General features: G+C 38.6%; 1 protein-coding gene across 2 annotated transcripts; it reads left to right on the forward strand.

The window, feature by feature from the left end:
• The first annotated feature begins 19 nt into the window (after positions 1-19).
• Positions 20-21,095, forward strand: CPL1 (C-terminal domain phosphatase-like 1). Of its 2 annotated transcripts, none has more exons than XM_077385610.1 (17): positions 20-957; positions 2,568-3,044; positions 3,406-3,616; positions 3,866-4,023; positions 4,107-4,177; positions 4,338-4,443; positions 4,529-4,612; positions 4,819-5,406; positions 5,488-5,551; positions 7,783-7,916; positions 8,013-8,066; positions 12,609-12,705; positions 14,918-15,141; positions 15,249-15,335; positions 16,316-16,381; positions 19,818-19,891; positions 20,242-21,095. In XM_077385610.1, the coding sequence occupies exons 1-17, from the start codon at positions 703-705 to the stop codon at positions 20,348-20,350; spliced, it is 2,859 nt and encodes a 952-aa protein (XP_077241725.1). In that variant the 5' UTR covers positions 20-702; the 3' UTR covers positions 20,351-21,095. The 2 variants fall into 2 exon arrangements, with proteins under 2 accessions (XP_077241725.1, XP_077241726.1); XM_077385611.1 differs by having other exon boundaries at positions 7,789-7,916.
• The last annotated feature ends 2,229 nt before the right edge of the window (positions 21,096-23,324 follow it).

The following is a 23,324-nucleotide window of genomic DNA, read 5'->3' on the forward strand; positions in this document are numbered from 1 at the left end:
AGTTTTGATACATGTACGATAAAGTTTGTAGGAGATCTGATCTTGAATCTTAGGGCAAATTTCGTTGGATTGGACTGTTGCTTTAGACCTTTCCTTTTCTCACACGAAGCTTGACTTTCTAGTTTCTAGGGTTTTTTTTTTTCGTTTCTCTACCCTTCTATCAAACCCTAATTCTCTGACTGGTCGAATACCAAACTTACGAACAACACCGTCTCTCTTGTTGCACAGATCATCATCTCAGACATTAAAATTTCGAACACAAGGCAAAATTTTCTCTTTGGTAATCGTTAAAAGTGCGTGAGATCGGCTTTAGATCCTCACCCACCTCATCAAAAAGCAAGATAGTCCAAAACCCAGATGAAAATGAGCACGAAAATTCCCATCTAAGAAACCCTCATCAATATTTTCTTGACTGAACCATTGAAGGGGAAAATCAGAAAATCAGGGCTATGATCTGATCTGTGAAGAGGGTTTTGATTTAAGACTAGAAATCTGTTCTGGGTTTCTGTTAAAAATGTTCTAATCGAGGTGAAAATCAGGGCCTTGATCTGATCTGTGAAGAGGGTTTTGATTTAAGACTAGAAATCTCATCTGGGTTTCTGTTAAAAATGTTCAAATCGAGGGGAAAATCAAGGTCATGATCTGATCTGTGAAGTGGGTTTTGATTTAAGACTAGAAATCTCATCTGGGTTTCTGTTAAAAATGTTCAAATCGGTAGTTTATCAAGGGAATTCCCTTTTGGGGGAGGTTGAAATATACCCCCAAAACCCTAAAATCGACATGTTGAACAAGGAAATTCGGATCTCTCATTTCTCCCCTCCAAGTGAGAGATGCCCACCATTGGCAGTCCTTCACACCATCACATCGTTCGGCGTTTGCTTCAAAATGGAGTCCAAGACACTGTCTCAAGAATCCCCCTTATTTGGTTTGCACACAGCTTGTCTCAGAGAGAACAAGGTACCCTGAAAATAACCAACTTCACACACAAAAAAAAAAGGACACTGAAGAAACCCTAGATTCAAATGACTTAAATGCCACAAATTCTTTGGACCACATGAACAACAACTTCAGAATCAGTAATCTCAATGAATTTTCAGTGGCACCCCCTGTGCTATTTTCTTGTGACTAAGATATCATCTGAACTGCTTCTACTCATACTAGAACTTTACTGAACCAATACCTTTTCATTTTTCAATTTAATCTCATAATTTTTATAATCCTCCTCAAAGTGGGTATGGTAGGCTGAAACTTCACATGTATATGCTGTGTAAATTTTGTATGAATTTATCTTAAATCCATGAAATATATTTCTTGATAATGTGTTTGTGGTTATGTTTTAGGGAAAAATATGTTCTGGCGATCTTCGTTCCCTTTTCTTTTAAGTTTATATGCATATTTAAAATGTATGTTCTCCGTTTAATGTGGACAAGCACAATTATTAGCCTTAAAGCCATGCTTTGATTCTTGATGGCAAAATGGGTACTGCAATTTCCTCAAGTCTATTTAGCATGGTTGGTTGAGAGAGGTATTCTGATACGATAAAAAAATTGTTTTTTCAATGTATGTTTAAAATTTTATTAGCATTAACTTCATGAAATATAAAATTTTTTGGGTTAAAATGGGTATAGAAGAACATCTAAATCTTAATGTATCACTATGGACAAGATAACTGGTACTATTCACTTACTTTGTGTAATATTGAGCTAAAACTGTTCACGTGTGATATCTTTTAAGCATAGCTTAAATTCATAGTCCTAGTCGGAATGGGCACATTGAGTTATTAGCATTAGAATCATCATTATTTGTGCTGATCATTGGTGGCAATAATAGCAATGGAAAGCCTCTTAGTTCTTTTTGCTATTGTTTAAAAGATACTTGTTACTTCATAAGGGACTCAAGTCAATTCATAAGCTTAGTTGAATGCGGGCATGAGCAATTATTAGCAGTAAGATCTCCATCAGAGTTGTGCTAATTTTTTTTTTTCTTTTCGGTGGCAACAATGGGTATTGATAAAGAGGTTGAGCCTTGGCGCAACAGTAAGGTTGCTCCAATGTGACCTGGTGGTCATAGGTTCGAGTCACGGAAACAGCCTCTCTGCAAAGCAGGGTAAGGTTGCGTACACCTAGCCCTCCCCAAACCCTGCAATGGCGGGAGCCTCGTGCTACGGTCCGCCCTTTAACAATGGGTATTGATAAATAATTGATAAAGAAAACTTATTGTTGTTTGAATTATGATCATTCAAAAAAAAACTTTGAATTATGATCTAAATGTAATTTGAAATATTGCCTTTGGTAGTCTGATTGAGATAAAAGCTGTTTTGGTGAGTTGATATTTCTTATTCTCTCTGCATTTATATTTTAAAGGGAATTGTTGTTGGCATCCATAAATATAGGCATTTGCCACCATGTCAATTTGTCTTATTTTGATTTTCTTTGACCTTTTACATTTAGGGCACTCTGATTGTTGTGTTTAGACATTGCAAAAGACTCTTATATTATTTCTTTCATTAAATCAGATGAATGTTGCAATTTTCTTACTAAGATTGTTGGTGTCTTCTGTGTTCACAGACAGCAGTCATGGCACTAGGAGAGGAGGAGCTGCATTTGGTGGCAATGTCCTCTAGGAAGAATCTTGAACAGTATTCATGTTTTTGGGGTTTTAACGTCATGCCAGGGTTGTATAATTCTTGTCTCATCATGTTGAACCTACGATGCCTTGGTATTGTGTTTGATCTTGATGAAACACTTGTAGTTGCCAATACAATGCGCTCATTTGAGGACCGAATTGATGCCTTACAACGAAAAATAAATAGCGAGGTAGATCCGCTGCGCATTTCTGGCATATTGGCTGAAATAAAACGTTATCAGGATGACAAAACCATCTTGAAGCAATACGCAGAAAGTGACCAGGTTGTTGAAAATGGGAAGGTGATCAAAGTTCAATCTGAGATCGTTCCACCTTTGTCTGACAATCAACAACCAATTGTTCGTCCACTCATAAGGTTACAAGACAGGAACATCATATTGACTCGCATCAATCCAGTGGTATGTATTTTTTGGCTCCAAAGTTTTCTTTCCATGCAAGATCTAGCATAATCAATTTGTTCTCCTGATCATGATCCGACAGATGTTATTTCATGTTTTGGACATTTAGTAATTTCTAGACAAAGGGATGCTCTTTTGTAGTCATGCAAGTGGAAGATCACATGTACTCACTAATTACTGTATCCATGAGCCGTTAGCATGTTGGTTTATCTGCTAAGTTAAATCATGTGGTTAATCTGTTTCATGCTTGACTTAATAAGGCGACGCCACTTTCACAAAGAAATCTTTATTTACATTTATTTTGTTTAGAGCAAGATAAGCACCCTTATTGAAATAATATGAGGCATTTTTGTCTCTGCAGATTCGAGACACTAGTGTTCTTGTAAGACTACGGCCTGCATGGGAGGATCTCAGGAGTTACCTAACTGCAAGAGGACGTAAACGTTTTGAGGTTTATGTTTGCACAATGGCAGAAAGAGATTATGCTCTTGAAATGTGGAGGCTTCTGGACCCAGAATCAAATTTGATCAACCCAAAAGAGCTACTGGACCGCATTGTGTGTGTCAAGTCTGGTAAGTTTTCATAGGCTTTTGGTGCTTGTTCATTGTGTGGTTGGTTTAAATTGTCATGTTTATTGGTGTTACTTGGCCTATCATATGTTGTCTCACGAACTCTTACACTTTGCAATTCCCATTTCCTTCTTATTGCTTGTAGCTAGTACATTCTCCTAATCAAATTTATTGGTGATATATGGAATGCACACTTCTAGAGCTCTTACATAATTATAGCCACGCTGATGCTAATTTATGGCATTTAAATAGGCTCAAAGAAGTCATTGTTCAATGTCTTTCAAGATGGAATGTGCCATCCCAAGATGGCATTGGTAATTGATGACCGTTTGAAAGTGTGGGAGGATAAAGATCAACTTCGAGTCCATGTTGTTCCTGCATTTGCCCCATACTATGCTCCTCAAGCGGAGGTATTGCAGACACCAGTGGTTGCATGTTCTTATCTTATTCATTCTCTAGTATGCTCTCCTTATTTTCGACTCTTTCCTTGTAGGCAAACAATGCCGTCCCAGTTCTCTGTGTTGCAAGAAATGTTGCATGCAATGTTAGAGGTGGCTTCTTCAAGTAAGAAATTTAAATCTTTTATCAATTCTCCAACTATCGACTTGAATGTTGCTGTTATCACCATTGAAAGTGATATTCTGGCGCATAAACTCTGCACCTTCTTGAGTGTGGGTTTTGGCATTCTTTTTACATGGCAATAACCAATTGTTACTATTGGCAGAGAATTTGATGACGGTCTTTTACAAAGGATTCCTGATGTACTCTATGAAGATGATATGATTGATTTCCCTTCTGCTCCTGATGTGAGCAACTACTTAGTTTCAGAGGTAAATCACGACTAAAGTCTGAGCCTTCTACTTTATTTTTCTTACGAGCTATCTTAATCACTTTTTTTTAATAATTACTGTTCAGGATGATGCCTCTGCTTCAAATGGAAACAAAGACCCACTTTGTTTTGAGGGCATGACTGATGCTGAGGTTGAGCGGAGATTGAAGGTTGGTTATTTTCTTGTTAATGTTGCATGTTGATTTATTTCTTCATCTTTCTTCACATTTTAAATCTAGAGACATCTTTTTTTTCTTATTGTTGTTACAATGTTAGATGTGCCTACTTGAAGTATATGACTATCAAGTTCTGCTGATATCTTATGGCAATTACTAATTTCATGATATATTTTGAGATTGAACTCTTCTTTGTTTAGGATGCAAATTGCAATGTCCAACATGTTCCTGCTTATTCTGCTGTCAATAACCTTGACCCGAGGCTTTCATCATCTCTCCAATCCATGGTGGCTCCCTCAATGATTACAATTTCACAGGAAACTTCTCAAGGTTCCATGGAGTTGCAAAATAAACAATACCCTCTGGCTGTTGCTTCAGTTAAGATATTGGGTCCTGCAGGTCCTTCAGAACCCACCTTGCAAGGTTCTCCTGCTAGAGAAGAGGGGGAGGTCCCTGAATCTGAATTAGATCCTGATACAAGGAGAAGGCTTCTCATATTGCAACATGGGCAAGACACGAGAGAACATATCTCAAATGATCCTCCATTTCCAGTGCGACCACCTCTACAAATCTCAGTGCCACCAGTGCAACCGCGTGGAAACTATTTTCCATTGGAGGAAGATATGAGCCCAAGAAAAATGATCAGAGCACCCAAGGAGTTTCCTTTAGAATCTGAACCTTCACATTTTGATAAGCACCGATCTCATCATCTGCCTTTCTATCGTGGCACGGAGAATTCAGTTCTTTCTGAAAGATCTATTCATGACAATCAAAGATTTCCGAAAGAGGTAAGTGGTGATTTAATTATGGTCTTTAAATTATTGTCGTTTAAATGAAGTGTAAATAGTATAAATTTGTGTCGTTTGCAGGTACATCATGGAGATGATCGGTTCCGACAAAACCATGCTTTCTCAAATTATCATGCATTCTCAGGTACTGTTGGGCACAAAAATAATTGCACATAGAAATTACATGCTTCTGTCTTTAATATGGCATTTGCACGATGTTTTTTGCTTCTCTCAGTGGTTCTTTTATTATTAATGAGAGGTTTGATGCAACCTGTTGCTGCTCGGATCTGACCTAGGTGCTCGGATGGGTCCCGCCCTCTCGGTCTAGCAGTGGCAAAAGGGTTGTCGGCTCGCCCTGGTGTCCTGCTGGTGTAGGCTAGGGCGAGAAGAAGAAGAAGAAGAAGAAGAAGAAGAAGAAGAGAAATTTAGAGAGAAATCTGTAATCAATTCAATTAATTGAAGAAGGAGAAGAAGAGAAATTTAGAGAGAAATCTGTAATCAATTCAATTAATCGAAGAAGAAGGAGAAGAAGAAGAGGAGAGAAATTTAGAGAGAAATCTGTAATCAATTCAATTAATCATCAAAAGTGAAATGGATCGTGACCAAGGCGCAAGTAGTAGGATCCGAAGAACACTCCGAATCCGATCCGACCAATAAGAGGTTTGAATGGATCGTGACTAAGACATAGGTGGATCCGATCGGCAATGAATCCGTTGACACCCCTAGGTGGGAAAAGGGGTGCTGTTGGGTTGAGAAAAAAGATGCAAGATGGTGTCCTAGGGTAAACAAAGACAGAGGAAGGGCTCGATATTAAGGGTGAAATTCGTAGGGGTTTCTGTTGCCAAAAAAAGAGGAAAAAAAGGGGAATTCGTATGGAGGTTTACAACTGAATTTCTGGGTCTTATGGGACTGGTTTCGGGTAATTTGGACTAGGTTTTGGGATTACAATGGGTGTGAATCGGCAAGGCTTCCTTGGCTCTCAGACTCCGGTGGTTCGGATCCTTCGCTCTGATACCAAACTGATGTAGGCTAGGGAGAGAAAAGGAGGAGGAGGAGGAGGAGAAGAAGAATAGAAAGAAATTTAGGGGAGAAATATGTAATCAATTCAATTAATCATCAAAAGTGAAATAAAATCTGCAATTTGCCCGATATATAGGCAAGAAACTATAATAAATAACTAAATTATACCTAACCCCTAACAAACTAAATAACCCTAATAATCTCAAATAAAACCCTAAAATACCCCTACAAAGAATAAAAATACCCAAAATATCCCTAAGAGGCCCCTGAGTGCGGCCCCACCATAATAAACCCGCAACGGACGTCGACAATCCCCATCACCTGCGCTCACATACAACCATCAGGAATGCCTGGAGTCAGAACTCCGGGGAAACCCTTCGACACTCAAAGTTAGACGAGGCAATAGATGAGAGCGGGAAACCCTTCGACACTCAAAGTTAGACGAGGCAATAGATGAGAGCTGAGCAAGGAAAGAAGAGTGCTCGGGAATCCGAGATGAGTTGTCGGTAGTGCGCACTTGGGTTGTGTGTCATTCAAGCATTACCTTTGGCTTGGAGTTTAGGGTTCCCTTTTATAGGCGGAGGTTCTGTTTCTCGAAGGCCTGCAATGGGACGACGTCATGATGACGGTGTGATCGCAAACTCGCAGGTATGGGTGCCAGTACAGTATGGGCACTGTACGGTTGGCTGGGAGCTGCATGCCAACGGAATGATGAGCGTTCCGTATCTCTGAAAACCCATTAGTATTCAGAAATAACAATATTATGCAATAAAACCCAGAGCCATGAATGATCAAACAAAGAAATTTTGTGGAACAAAATAGGCTGCTTGTGACTTGCCTTATTTCTGATTCTTCATTACATGACAAGGTTTCTAGATTTTATCATACTCCAATGCTTGGCTTTTTTATGTTTCACAAGAGCATTTTTTTTGTAAGTTTTCGTATTGTGTTGCAATATGTCGGTTCTCTATTTTTTTCATTTCCCTAGTCAAATGACAGAAGAATTTATCAAAACGAAGGGATTTAGGCCTTGAATTTTCCTCATGATGTGAATTTAAAATTTAATCCTCTCAAAGGCTGAAACAGAAGAGTTGGTGTGATGAGATTTTGGTGTGCATACGCTAAGGGGAAAGGCTCAACTCTGCCCATCTGATTGAGATTATGGAATCATGCCCATGTCATGTTTGGTGCAAGAACTCTGTCGCTATTGCTTCTTCTCCTTCTTCTTCTTCTTCTTCTTTTTTGAATTCTCACTACATTGGTGTTGACTTGACTGATTGATCCTTGATTATTTCATTAATTGCTATTTGGAATTCACATATGTTATCATTTTTAACTTAAAATTGCACTTTGAAGGTGAAGATATGCCTCTAGGTCGAACATCTTCCAGGAACAGAGATCTTCATTTTGAATCTATGCAAGTAAATGGACAGTATCCAGAAACGGTTGCTGGAGTTCTAAAAGAAATCGCGATGGAGTGTGGAACCAAGGTAGTTCAGATGATTTTGCTGAAACTGTCTAACTTATCCTTTTTCTTTCTTTTTTAAAGTTCTGATTATCCCTTTTCCATTTTTTTTTACTTGTAGGTGGAGTTCAGGCCAGCATTGGCTGCTACCACTGAATTGCAGTTTTCCGTTGAGGTAGTTTGTTTAAATTCTTTTTTTTCCCCGAAGTGATAACAATGATTAATCTATTCCAATAAGAAACAAAGGGTTACAAATAAGAGGGGGGTGAGCAGTCCCATACACCTACTACAAAACTCCTCCCAACTGAAGTAGAATTACAAAGCTAAAGGGGCAACTCATCCCCTACTAGAAGGCTCTCCCTTTCTACTCCTTCCCTAGCCAAAGTGTTCGCCATTTCATTTGTGGACCCTGGTTGATGGCAAAATGATAGGGATGACCTCCCACACAGGATCTCCAATATGGTAGCCACACACTTCTGAGCCCCACATGATTTTGTGCCCATGAGGAGATGTTGAGTCCCCTTCTATCAGTTAAAGTCCATTCATCAATGATGCGAAAACTCAAGGCTCGCTAAGCAGTGCTTTTCCTTCCACATCATTTCAGTCACATTCCTCCTGACAGACTGGAATACACCTTTGCCAGAAGTCCATGGTGGTCACGACCCAACTTTCCTCTTGAGCTTCATCAAAATTTAACTTTTATGTATTCAAGGGGGGTGGTTCCCATCAAGGTTTTAAAGATGATCATGACTTTTGACAAATATAAGAATTTATTAAGGAAAAGAAAATTACAAAGAAAAGTGAGTTGGTAATGTTGCCATTGCCTTGTTGATTCTTGCCCAATGTATTAGATCAATCTTGATTTCCACTAAATATGTGGCATCTTCCTTATATATACCCCATTGGATTGGCTATGATCTTCAATTTCTTGATCATCAGCATTTATCCTCACCAAAAAAAGAAATTTAACTCACCAAAAAAAGCATTGATCCCCACCACGGTATTTTTTGGTTAATCCTTTATCTCAATGCTAGTTCTAACAACCTAAATAATTTCTTTAGGTTATTGAGCTCCTCTTGATTATTTTTTTAGGTTGATTAATTTCTCAATCCATGATAATGACTTGTATCATTGCGAAGTTCTATATACTTTGTGCTTTGTTATTTTACTCTGTGAGGTTATCCATGTCCAATGTTGTAATATCTTTGATCCCATATGATGAGTGAAAGATATCTGTGTCGCAAACTGATGGTGTTTCCCTCAGGGATTTTTCTGGTGGTTCTTTTTATTTGTTGCTTTCCATATCTTTGATATAACTTGACTATTTTCTTCCGAAGTTGGACTCTATTGTTTTTCATGCTCTTTTTTATATGGCCTGTACTTAAACTCTTTATAATTTTTTCGGGGTACAAGGGTTTTTTGGGCATTTTTACTAACATGAACCTCTTCATATCTCATATTAAATCTTGTTGCTTGTTCAGGCTACTGCCATTGATATAAAATTTTCCATTTTCTTCTTAATACAAAATTTCTTAAAGTGTCCATGTGTTTTAGGGAGTGTTCATAGCGAGTAATCCTTTTTGTCCTTTTATCATTAACATGACCTTTGTTAGAAGGAAGAATATATATGATGGACTCTATGTATGATTCTCAGCTACCCTCAGCCCATATTAAACATTATGAGTCAAAAAGCCCCTCAACCTGCCATTCAACAAAAAGTCTCTCAAGCCAAAATAAACACGGTACTTTTGGAATCATGAACAACTAGGTAACTTGAATGAATTCATGCTACTTTATAGATTTCTTTTTTCTTTTTTCGAACAAGTGATTCATTAAAAATAAGTGGAAAAAAAAGACTAGGATTGATGGATCATATAGCGAGCTAGTGGAGGGAGCTATACGTGATTTGATGGAAAATCATATCATTGTTATGAGCAAGGTGCTGGGGATATCCTTTGCAGGATTAGAAATGGAGGCCAAGGAATCATTTTACAAAGTGGAAATCCGAGACAGCCGTATAAGAGATCCCGATGAGCCTGTTAGAAAGGATAGATTGAGGAGGCTAGTGAGGGAGTTGGTGAGGTTCTGATCTGTGTGAACTATGATGAGGGATCAGCCAGCAGAAAGGCTGGGAATTCTGGAGTCAGATCTAGTGGAAGCAGAAGTTTGGGGGTTGAATGCAATTAGAAGGTTATCTATGAAGGTCTTGAGTTGGAATGTGAGGGGCTTAGGCTCCCCTTAAAAGCTAGCTCATGTGAAGGAGATTTCAAGATTAACAACCGTCAAATTTCCAGTTGTCAAGAAACTAAGATAATGAGCTTTCTATAGTTCTTCTCTTGGGGAGTTGGGGTACAAGCCTAGCTTTTGTTTCGATGCCCTTGATTCTGCTAGAGCAACCAGTAGTATTTTGGTTGCCTGGGATAGATTGCAGCTTGTGTTGGAAGAAGAAGTGATTGGTTCTTATTCTGTCTCTATGCTGCTTAGGATGGTGATTGACAGATCCTTGTGGGTGTTCTCCGGGGCATTCTGTGGCTGATCATAGGAATTTGTGGGCTGAGCATGATGCAGTTAGAGGAAGATGGAAGCACCCTTGGTGTGTTGGCGGAGACTTCAATGTCACTAGATTTATCAATGAGCTGATTCGATGTGTTAGGATCTCGCCTCGCATGTCAGTCTTCTCTTATTTCATTGCTAGGACTGCCTCGGTTGATTTGCCATTGTTTGGAGCGCGGTACACGTTATCCAGAAATGAGAGTAGGAGCAAACTGGACCGTTTTCTGGTATGCCAGTCTTGGTTGAACTAATTCCCAAAAACTTGTCAGCTAATTCTTCCTAAGACGGTGCTTGATCATTGCCTTATCATTCATCATTGTACTTTATGCCTCAAGTCAGACGAATTCGTCATCCATATCTTTATTCATTGTAAGATGGTTAGTGCTATTTGGTCCTTCGGGTTGCAGTTGTTTGATTTTGTTTGGGTCGTTCCTCCTCTCATTGAGGACCTGTTTGAGGCGTGGTCTGGTGCTCCATGGCCTAGAAGGGGCCGCACTTTATGGAGCATAGACTTTTTGGTGTCTGTCTGGGTAATTTGAAAGGAAAGAAATAACCAGGTCTTCAAAGGGCTAGTTTATAGCTGCTATATCATGCAACAACAAATTCCTGCCTTGATAGTGCGGTAGACGAGAGTCCTCCCTTACTTCAGGTGTATTGTGGTAAATATCTTAATAAGATCTCGGGATCAAGTGAGTATGAGTAAGATCCCCTTGAGCAAAATCGTTTCTAAGTGGACGACCCCCCTGATTTTCTTACGCTTAACCTCAATAGGTCCATCTTGGGGAACCCTGTGCCGTCTGGTGTTGGGACCTTCGCGAGGCAGATGGTATTACCAGATGGGCCTATTCTGGCCCTTTGGGCCAGTAAGATGCCATAAATGTGGAATTGCAGGCTCTCATGGTCGGTATTCGACTAGTCAAGGTTTTTGAGTTAAACTGTCTTATTATTGAAGGAGACTCTTTAAAAATGATCTGTTGGATGAATAATGATGCGACTTACCCATGGAGATGTGTTAACGTGATTGAAGAGGTTCTTGTCTGGGTAATAGGGTACTCGATTAGCTTTCAGCATGTTTGGCAGTCCGCAAGAAACTGATCGTTTAGCTTTATCCTGTGTCGATAGTTCTGTTGTACAATTTTTCGATTATCTTCCTCGTTTAACCTTTTTTTTATTTTCATCTTCCTTTTTTGTTTGGCTTGTATCAGCCATCTTGGTCCTTGGACCTTTGCCACTTTTTTAATAATAAATCATTGTCATTCAAAAGAAAAAAAAATGAACAAAGAGCTACCTGTCTATTTTGCTACCCTCCACGTTAACTTGTCAATCTTACCACCCGCACACATTAACTTATCTATTTTCCTCATTCATCTATAAACTCTGAGAGAATCATCCCTCCCCCAAACTTCCATTGGGCTCAATAACCAAGTATAGGTAGGCTTTAACTACCTACGAAGAGCTAAAGCTTCTAGCTTAATAGAAGCCTTTATGTTTATGCATGTAGGACCTTAGCCTGCGAATCTAATCCTTCTGTCTATCCTAGCTGACCCTTGATTTCCGACAGAACACCCCATCAAAATTTAGTTGTAGATGTCCCTTGGAGCACACTTCCATATTGCCATAAACTTCTCCACCTTCTCTACCCTCTCCCCGCACTTGCCACTACTACCCAATTTCTTTGAATATCCTCACTTCATAAGCCTTTAAATTCATTCATACTAAAACTCACCATATAATTTTTTTAATATTTGTCCTTACTCTTAACTCCTTATTTTTTTGTTAAAACAGATGTTTAGATGAAACTGAACCTTATTAAGTCCAGTAAAAAAGTCATTTTGTTTTCCTTTTCAAGTACCTTTTAATCAATTGGGCTCTTCTTTTCAAGTATCTTTTAATCAATGGGGCTCTTCATTTCTCCACAACTAGGGATACTCTTTTATGTCATGTTCTCTGAATGAACATCAATTCTCACTATTCTTTCATATTTTCATGTCAATGGGTATATTGTGTAGTTAGATGCGTTGATTTAAATTCTATGCTGTAAGTCAACCTACCGATCCCATGATCAGTGCCATTTTTCTATTATGTTGATTACCATTTCACAATCTAGTTTAAGTTTGCATTATGTTACATTCTTCACTCAGTTTATATGGACTGTTCTTTGTAGGCATGGTTTTCTGGAGAAAAAATAGGTGAAGGAATTGGTAGAACAAGGAAGGAAGCCCAGCGTCAAGCTTCTGAGAACTCCCTTAGGGCTTTGGCTGGTAAGAAGCGACCTAGTTTTGCTATTATTTGTATGATGCTCTCATTTATATTAAAAACAAAGTCCTTATTTTGTTGTTTATGATTTCTGATTGTAAACTGAAAGCATCATGGTGATTGCTATATGACTCTATCCCTCATTACACACTGGTTTCTTGGTGACGCTAGTTGTGGCAATGTCACATTTTACACCTATGTGAAGGAAGAAGTTGACACCTACCTTTGTGGTTCTAAAAAATAATCACTTTTCTTCTCAAACTGGAAACATGAAGAATTAACCAATATTATTGGTCCATTGGGTTTCAGAGGATGTTCTGAAATCTTACTAAGAGCTCAGCCAACTCGACTCCATTTGTTTGGGTTGTACATGCCAAATTCAAACTTCAATAGAGATCAGGCAAATAAAGTAGCAAACTCTGAAATTCTCTTCTCTGTGACTTTTTTATCGACTTGATTGAATGACAGATGAAAATTTGGCAGTTTTTTAGTCAAATCAAAGTTTTTTGAGCATTGGTTTCAACGATCAATATAAGGTTTTGGAAACAAATTTATTATGATATCCAAAGCAACCAAGGGTATCTGCATTGATTTGTTACATGGATTTGTTTGAATGTCTGCACTTAAAGCTTAATTTATCATAATAAATTGCTTAGTGAATGTATTATCATTGTTTGAAAGGTGAGATGGGAGGAGCTGTATCATAGTCAAATAATTATAGGTTAATATGACAAAGATTGATTAGTTTCAAAAAAAAATATGACAAAGATTGACACATCAGCTTCAGAGATGTTATGTTCAATCCCTTTGAGATCCATAATTCACGCAAAATCACACCTGCTGGTCTCTCTATTATAATCCACAGATTTTAAGTTCAATCCCTTTGAGATCCATAATTCATGTCAAATCACACCTGCTGGTCTCTCTATTATAATCACAAATTTTCTTGAACTTTTTTTGACATGCCTAATTGACTGGGTATTATGCTGTTCTATTCTATATGATTTCTCTCACCATTCACTTTCATGAACCCCCATCTTCATCTAGGGCCTCAATCAACTATCTAATGTTACCGTGGTAGTTGGTAGCTCACTTACACACTCTATGTGGATGCTGATTTCCTTTTCTAAGTATTGTTGGGGCAATCTAGCCAATAAACTTATCCTGTGACTTTGTTATCCTGCATAAATGGGTTCCTTCGAAGTGCTCTACAAACAGGAGGGAGGGAGGTGTTTCTTCCAAATTTTGATGTGTTTGATGTCTCTGAAATAGCCTTACAAAATTCATCAAAGAGGCTAAACCAATCTGTTGTCTATACGATATAGGGATTCCTTGCAAAGCAATTGTGAAGCAAATGGAACCCCCTTTATAGGGGTAATACCAACCTTGCCTATATTACTACATATGCGAAAAGGGTGTTGAGAAGGCCAACCAGGTCCTTGAAATCCATGACCCATGACCGGATATTTTCTTCTTCTTCCCTATAAGACCATGACTTATTAAATCAGTGTAAGTTTGTGGAAGAAGAAAAGGGGAGAAGAATTTGAAAAATCAAAAAGCACATCCTGCATTCTCCACTCTCATACTAAATATCAAGAGCAGTTACAAATTACAATAATCTCATAAATGAATAAGCTACCCTTAATGACCAACACTTCCTACAACACTCTATAAGTTGGTGTATTTTCATCTTGTCCAAGATGTACTGCAATCATGTCCTTTCCACTATCATTTAAAAATTTCTGCCAGCTAATCTTCAAATTGCACATATGGGGCACTGATCTCCTTTGAAACACTTTATCCCTCACAAAATGATACTCTGCCGGTTGTCCTTATACGCAGAACGTGGTTATAGGAGTTGTAGTTGTCACCTTATTTGTTGCAGTGCATATCCATTGGGAATTGAACGTCATCTCCTGACTAAGCTTGCTTTATAGTCTATACTAATTCCTGTGCATTCTCGATAAATACTAGGAAAAAGATTCGGCTTTGGTCCTAGGAGGGGGTGTTATTTTCATGTGAAGTATGTCTATGGGTTTCTTTCCCTAATTAATTTATTAGGGAATTGACATTCATCACTTTCACTTGTTTAGTATTATTAAAAAACTTTTATCTTTCAAACTTTTTTGTCTTCAGCTGGGTTGATCTAGTTGCTTCTCATGGCCTCTATTATTGATTTTTGAATGATTCTTACCTCTATAGATATCCTTTCTGCAGATACATATCTATCACGCGTTTCACCTGATCCAGGAGATCTGAATAGACTTTCTCATGCAAAAGAAAATGGTTTCTTAAGCGACTCAAATTCTTTTGGATATCCTGGATTCCCTAGGGAGGAACCTTCGCCAATTGCAAGTGCATCAGAACAGTCCAGATTTCTGGACCAGAGGCTGGAGGGATCCAAGACATTAAATCATTCCGTTTCTGCCCTAAAAGAATTAGTGAGATATCTAGATATTTGATTCTTATGTTTGTTTTTTCTGGGTTCTTTTGTGGCTTAGCTTGAATATTGCTGCATATTGACGTTTCATGGATGCTGTTTTTCCAGTGCACAACGGAGGGTCTGAATCTACTTTTTCAACCTCAGTCTCCACTTTCAACCGGGTCAAGTCACAAAGGGGAAATATATGCAGAGGTTAGTATCTTATGGAATTCTGTCTTTATAACTATTTAAGTTTGACAATGAATGCCTTATTAATTGCTTCTTAAATGTTAAAAAACCGGAGCATTATTCAGAAGCCTCGCCGTGTTTACTCGATTCAATCGAAGTCCTGGGTTGAGTTAAAGGATAACTTGGCTTTTATAACCTAAGAAATTCACTTGGACTCTGTTTGGTTGCACGTAGTTGCACTGTAGAGTAGTCCTGAATTAGAACTAAAGTAGTCAACCTATGTAATAGCAATGAAATAGTCTCCTCGTAGAGTAGTGGTAAGTAGTAGTATTTGTTTGTCAACTGAAGTAGTATCCTAGTGGGAAGTGTCGTTATTAAAATAAGGGGACAATAGGGGTGTCATTACCAATATATATATATATATATATATATATATATATATATATATATATATATATATATATATATATATATATATATATATATATAGCAAAAAACACTTATTTTTTCAAGTTGTTTGGTGGGGTGGCAAAACATGGGCAGACAAGCGAGAGACGAGGCAAGTAGTCTCCAAGTAGTTTAAATCAAAACATGCAACCAAACACCACTAGTTGATGACGTGGATCCCAAAACCAACCAAGAAAGCTAGTCCAGAAATTGTGCAACCAAACAGACCCTCAAATACTTCAAAAACTCAAAAAATGACTATGAATGAGCTATCTATACATGTACCTGAAAATGCAATGAGTATTAAACCCGCAAAACACAATCCAAGTTTGCTTCAAGATTTTAAACATATTATAGATAGGTCTTCATTTGTGGGACACCTTGTCCCCTTGGCTGTAATTACTCTTTGGCCTTTAATAAATCATTACCTTCATAAAAAAAGATTTCAAGCATTGGTTTCTTCTACATTCCTGCCCTTATCTCACATGGTACAAAAATTTATTTGCTAATTTGATACTGTTGTACATTTGACTAAAACGTAATGTGCTATGTTTAAGGCTGAAGTATCAGGGCAGGTTTTAGGGAAGGGAATTGGGTCGACATGGGACGAAGCTAAGGTGCAGGTATTATGCTTTTCTATTGTACAATTTTCTAGCAGACACCATGATATATATTGGAATTTTTCACGGTAACATTCATTGTTCGTAGTCTTCTGTGCATTAATGTCTCCACACGGGATACATGCATTAACATGTATGTGCACTTGCCTTGCAGGAGTGCATGGGCTTGAATATGTTGTATTAATTATTTTCATTTGTTGACTGTTACTACATTTCATATGCATTTTTTAAATGGTAACTACATTTCATATGCATATTAATGTAGAAGATAAAACCCCAACCCTCAAGATTCAAGAAAACAATATGCAGCCGAAATTTTGTGAGCCACCGAACTGATTTCACAGCGGATTTTTTTTTTGCAACTCAAGACTGGTATATAACTCCAAAAATAATTCCAAGAGCCCTTAAAAATCAAGAATCAATAAGCTGCTGTAATTTTCGTCTAATTAAAACTGGTTCTTAGGATACTCAAAAGTCGTCTTGAACGACATGTAACTAAGACCAGAGAATGAAACTATAGAAAACTGGTTCCTAGAATACTCAAAAGTAAGTCCCTTTCCTTTGAGCATGGTATCCTCGTTCATTGCCGTCGGAAATGTAGAAACCTTCTGAAACAGCCCAAAGCATCCTTTATGTGGATCAACCTAACATTTTTTCCATTTTTAATGAAGGAATATGTGATCTTTTCACAGTCACGGATGTTCTTACGATTATATTGCCAAGGACTGTCCAATAGAATATGACACACGTCAAGTTGGGTGACGTCACACCAAACCATGTCTTTATAAACATTTTCAATTGAAAAGCTCATAAGAAATTAGATTTAACCGAGACTTTGACCCCACCTTTGATTCATGTGATGTCATATGGCCGAGTTTATCTCAGTTTTCAGCTTCTACTTATCCATCATTATATGCGGCACCAAATTCTTAATACTTCTACGATCAATGATAATAGTACAAAGCTTCTCACCCGTGGTACAAGTTGTGTGGAAAATACTGCTCCTTAACCAATCATTTGTCCTTGGGGCTCGAGGGGTTACCACGTCACGACAAATCACACAAACTGTCCCCACATGATCCTAATCAAATATTTTTTTTCATCGTTCTCGCCCTCACGATCTAGCTCATTTGTGATTCGTCCCCTCATATGGAATACTTTCATCATGGGGGCAATTTTCTCCATCAAGGCCAGTTCTATCCTCATCATCTGGTAGTTTTGCTAAGTTGGTCTAAGGATTGAATGTCCTAAGTGGACAATCAAATGACCTATGACTCGGTTCACCATATTTGAAACATTTGAAGTTGGTGTTTTGTAGTCATGGTTTTAAATTTCGACCGAAACATTTCGTTTCGATTTCGACTGCTACTGAAACGAAATTCACTTGGATTTGGAAAAAATGCCAGATTTTGCCCGAAATTTCGGGATTCCGCCCGAAATTTGGAGATTTCGTTAATGTTACTGTCAAAAAATGCAAAACATGCAACTTTTCTGATAAAAAGAAAAGTTTCTATTGAAGATATTTCGACAGAAACCCTGACAAAAATCAACTTCACTCATAGAAAGAAGAAGAAGAACATGATTCCTTTAAGACATTTCTAAATAAATGACAAAAAATAAAAATAAAAACCAGCGGTGAAGAATCTTACCTGGATTTCGGCTATATGATTTTATACCGAAATATGTGTGTGATTTTACAAAATTTCGGTTGAAATTTCTTATCGAAACCGAAATGTTTCTATTTCACCAAAGACTGTAACTGAAATTTAAAACCTTTTTGCGATTTGGGTTCTGGGTGCCCACAACCCTTGCTCATCTCACCTACAAATGGTCTATTGACAGTGCTCTTAAGAAAGAAAGTGAGGTTCAAACGACTGGTCACGGGGTCTCTAATAGTTGAACTAAAGGCTGTCAGTGCCCCAACGCTGAGATGATGGGCCATCTTCTTGGCCTTTAGTGCCAATCGGAAGGCATGGCAACATTGAGAAGAGTGTGAAGGGAGACCGTCTCATGGAGCTGAAAGTGCAACCCATTAATATATCGAGTGATCATTTGCTCTTCATCTTCAATTAAAGGATTGCGTGCTTTTAGGAGATGAAACTCTTCCATGTACTCCCTCACAGATCTAGCTCATTGGTTAAGGCTGAAAAGTAATTAGTAGAGCGTGGCCCTAAAGTCAGATGACAAGTAATGCTTTTCAGCTTTTCTTTCATCTTGGCCCAATTATCAATCTAGGCGTTTAGTTTCATGGTAGCAGATTTGGTTTTCTTATCCGCAGGGAGTTCCACTCTAAGAAGTGATCTACATTGTCTGTCCACTTTAGGAACTTACCAGGGTCGAGGTGACCCCTACATCAATTCAACCACCGTAGTCTTTTGACCTCTTAAGGCTCGCACTAGTCTATACTCAAAGCGATGCCTGGGCTCCTCATAGGGTTCTAATCCATTATCTAATTCTGACCCACTGTCAAAGAAGTCGTCTAACCCTGACACTCGAATACCCGCCTCGCCTGGCATAGGTGGATAAGCTGTGTGTGTGTTCATAGGGGTCATGGCGTTTCCGGTAGGCCCAAGCCCAATATGTTTGCTAATGTGGTTTAGGACGGTTCTAATCTCAGGATGACATGTCTGAGTACTCGTCTAACCCTGACCCACCCTCGAATACCCGCCTCGCCTGGCATAGGTGGATAGGCTGTGTGTGTGTTCATAGGGGTCATGGCGTTTCCGGTAGGCCCAAGCCCAATCTGTTTGCTAATGTGGTTTAGGACGGTTCTAATCTCAGGATGACATGTCTGAGTACTGGTCCAACAGGATTTCTCTCCTCTTGTACTTGCTCTGATACTTCACCTCTCTTGGTTGTGTACTTTGTCTCTTTCTTTGGATCTTCAACGCCTTTCAGAGCTTCATGGAGGATGAACTACACATCAATTTCCCATTAGTCTCTTATATACTTAGCATTCACCTAAATCAACTTGGTTTGACTGGGTTTCAATACCGAGTCCTATACCTGATTTTATAAAAAGTTGGTTAACCATCAATCCTGCTGGTTTTCTCTTCAATAGAAGTCAGTTAATTTTTTATTGACTCATCCAAATCAAACTAGCTGGTTGAAATCTGTCCATGGTTTTCAAGATTTTATATGTGCGTATAGCAAAACTATCCGCTCTGCTTGAGCTCACTCCAAATTGTTTTTTTATGGAGTTGGACTCCAATGAAGTGGTTTACAAAACTTCTTTTAATTTGATTTTATATAGTGTGATATCTTTATAAAAAAAAAACCTTTTTCTCAGTGGAGTATACACTTTCTATCTTTCTATTTTAAAAAAAGGCATAAATTTTCTAATATAGGTTCTTAGGTGTAGAGGCCCTTTGCACCTATTCAGGGAACTATTCAGGGAAAACTGAGTTTATCTCATTGAAATACTGGCTTGTTTATACAGGCTGCTGAAGAGGCCCTTTGCAATCTGAACTCCATTCTCAGTCAATGTACCGAAAAACACCTCGGTTCTCCAAGGTATGTAATTTCATCCATTGCAGCTAGCTTTCCATGGTTATTAATGCCTTTGTCAAACATTTGTAATTATTTAGTGCTGAGCAGACTAGAAGATGCAACAATTCTTTCATGTGGAATAATTAATGGTTGGCATCAGTATTTAATAACTTGCATCAGTTTCAGAGTTTGAAATTTGACTCAAGCAAGTCAATAAAAACGAATCTATCTTTTATAAAAACCTAAATAATTTTTCTATTCATTTTTTTTGCATAGCCAGATTATTGTTTTCCTATTCAATTTAGAATTTCTTGTTCATCTTTCTGGAATTCTTACCCATTCATTCTCTCCACTTGTCATTTCCAACGATTCAGGTCAATGCAAGGGATCTCAAATAAACGGTTGAAGTCCGAATTCCCCCGAATATTGCAGCGGACGCCCTCATCCATAAGATATTCCAAGAATGGTCCTCCTGTGCCTTAACACTTGACATCCACATCATTTTTTCAGTGTAGCGAGCACTAGGACATCTGTATCATAGCTCACAAAGGCTCAAGCCATTTGTCTACAAAAAGGAAAGTTCACAGCGGTTAGACGACAGGAGAAAAGGTTGAAGAATGGTTCTCTCGGAAAATTGCATTAGAGTTCTCTCTCTCTCTCTCTCTCTCTCTCTCTCTCTCTCATAGATTTGACTTGGATGATCCATAGATTTTGTCAAATGCATGGGAAGACCCCCCTCCCCCATGTAGGTGCCTTGGATGCCTTCAGTTTCTCTAGGCAGTACAAATCATTGTATAAATGCGCTCATCGTCGCCACATAAAGACTGCAATTCAGAACTATATGTTTCTAGGGATCATCACCATCTTTGGAAGTGGGAGAAGGTAGACAAGAGATTGAACTTTGCTATTTTGTCAAAATGGATGGCTTGTCGCTGTGTAAATGTGCTCAGAGATATCGAGAGAATCCGGCCACCAATCTACATTTCTTATCATAGAGGCATCCAGAGTCTGAGCTTATCTAAAAGACTCCATCTACCTGGTTTCCTCTTTATTTTACAACTTTCTGGAGAATTGAAGGAATGTGATTTATGGGGAGAAGTGGCTCTTGTAAACACAGTTGAAATACTGTGATATTGATAGATGAATTTTACCATTTATTGTAAGCCTTTTTGTCTATATGTCTTTTATACTTCTTTCTTATAGGAATGGTGAGCAGGCCCTGCCTCTATTTCTGATATATCAAGTAGCAGGAAATTCACCACTAAACCACCTATGGCATCCCAGATGATTTTTCTATAATCATCCTCTTCTGAAAAGGGAAAAATGAATATGGAGCTGTGCTCAGTTTCGGGTCTGTTGTTGATTTTGTAGGCCACCAGGGTTCAATCCTATTGCCATTGGCCCCACCTTGATGGGATGATCCTGCTCTTCGATCGCGACTTGAGCAGAAGATTTGAGTATTGATTTTTTGTGGGCCTTGATGTTAGTAAATAAAACATCAAGTTTTGGTGTAATGTAGTAAACAATGTGCTTTTGTAGAACATCATCCATGGCTTCCCAATTTCTTCCTATTGTTATAATAGTGTACTAGCTTCGGTGGGGCATCAATAATGCATCATTGCTTCGTTTTAATAAAATGAAGCATGACCACTATTAATGTATAAAAAACTAAGACAGTTGATCCAGGTTTTGGCTTGTACAATCCTAGGTTATAAAATCCATGTATCCAAACGACCCCTAAACTAGGCATGACGGATAAAGGGCCAGAGATCATCCAATCAGATCTTGAAAATGAGGGCAGACGTAAAAATGACTTTCTTTTGTGCATTTTTCATAAAGATAAGAAGTGATCTAGTGTTGTTGCGTTGGAGGCTATTCATTTTTTATTATTTTTAGAGAGAGGGAACCTAACCCTCACAAGAAGACAATATGTAGCATGAACATGATTCATGCAAAAAGTTTTTCGTAATAAAATTTGAGGAATGCTAGACTCACAGGCGCCCTTGCAAAAAATTGGTCAAATTCCACTAAAGCCATTTATGACCTTAATTTTAGGTAAGTGATATATCCGCCGCTTCTGATTAGTAGGGACACCCAACAGCAGCAGTGTATCAATGACTGTAGAGGGGCTGATGTATTCCACGTCTGAAGGATTCAATGGGGTTGATTGCCACGTACACTTGCCCTAGCTGTCCGAAGTAATCAAAAGGGGCGGATATATCGCTTCCCTAATTTTATGGGCCATCTTAAATGGGATTTGACTAATGAGGGTGCCCTTTGCTCCCTTTTTTTGCAAGGGCGCCTGTGAGTCTAGACTCCCTCCACAAATTTTATGCCTATTTTTAAGTGAAACAATGGGAGCAAAATTTGTTTTAAGCCCATTCTATGACTAAATTTTTACGAGGTAAAGAAAATTGTGACTGTCAAAATCAGCTTAAATTTATAAGGTCACCGCCTTAAACAAGAATTGTGAAAGATGTAATCTTAATTATTATTAAACTGGGGTCAGGTGTATCACATTGTGGTTGCCCACTAGTTAATCAAGGGATTTACGAGGCAATTTGGAATTGGAGGGAAAGCCATTTAACAGCTGACTGTTGCACGAGATAAAAGTCACCTCAGATGAATCAAATCAATAATGAGACAGTCTGGCTGTATGGCTGGCAACGGGGCGGGTCGGGGCCGGATGTTGGGGTCCCTACCCCTTCCCCTCTGCGGGGAATTTCCCTCCTCCCCTTCCCCTTCCCTCCCCACTGCGGGGATGGTGGGGAATCCCCCTCCCCTTCCCACGAGGAATATCTAATCCCCATCCCCTCCCCTTCCTCGCCCCGCATCCTTCGGGGACAGTCACTTTACTTTCTCACTTTACTTTGTTAAATGTTAGGTTTAAAACTAAAGATTTGGTAAGGACAATTACTTCAAGCATGTTGCGGCTTGACTGTTGCATGTGAGAGTAGCCACACAACCCACACAGGATAAGATTTTGTCTTATTCATTTTATTAACCTGGGGACAAAGGTGGTTGCTCTCAGATTCATTTAATTGATCGATAGTACCTAGCAGATCCCTAATTCCCAATCCCACTTGCCAAAAAGTATTGTACATGCCACACCATAGGAAGATCCAAACCGTTCATTTCATTGGCACACCATACTACCATAGGCATAGGATGATCCAAACCTTCCACTTGATGGGCACATTGTAGGATGATCCAAACTGTCAATTTGATGGGCCACAACATAGATAGGTTGTGGCCCAAAAATCATTTCCATAGGATAATCCCAACCTTCTGATCTATAGAGGAATTGCATATTATGGTACCTTTTATAGATCGGAGGGTTGCAATCATCCTATGGAAATGATTTTTGGGCCACAATCTATTTACGTTGTGGCGTATCAAATGGACGGTTTGGATGATCTATGGTGTGGCCTGTAAAATACTTTTAAATTGTAGCCTA

Source organism: Tasmannia lanceolata, unplaced genomic scaffold (genome assembly GCF_043159265.1).
Source record: "Tasmannia lanceolata isolate RefF3 unplaced genomic scaffold, GAP_Taslan_0.1 ptg000007l, whole genome shotgun sequence".
NCBI classification, from domain to species: domain Eukaryota; kingdom Viridiplantae; phylum Streptophyta; class Magnoliopsida; order Canellales; family Winteraceae; genus Tasmannia; species Tasmannia lanceolata.

Excerpts from the sequence above, each read along its gene's own strand:
- CPL1 (XM_077385610.1), top strand. The coding sequence starts at position 703 with ATGTTCAAATCGGTAGTTTATCAAGGGAATTCCCTTTTGGGGGAGGTT. Across the intron at positions 3,617-3,865 it reads CATTGTGTGTGTCAAGTCTG|GCTCAAAGAAGTCATTGTTC; the intron begins GTAAGTTTTCAT and ends GCATTTAAATAG. Across the intron at positions 8,067-12,608 it reads AATTGCAGTTTTCCGTTGAG|GCATGGTTTTCTGGAGAAAA; the intron begins GTAGTTTGTTTA and ends TGTTCTTTGTAG.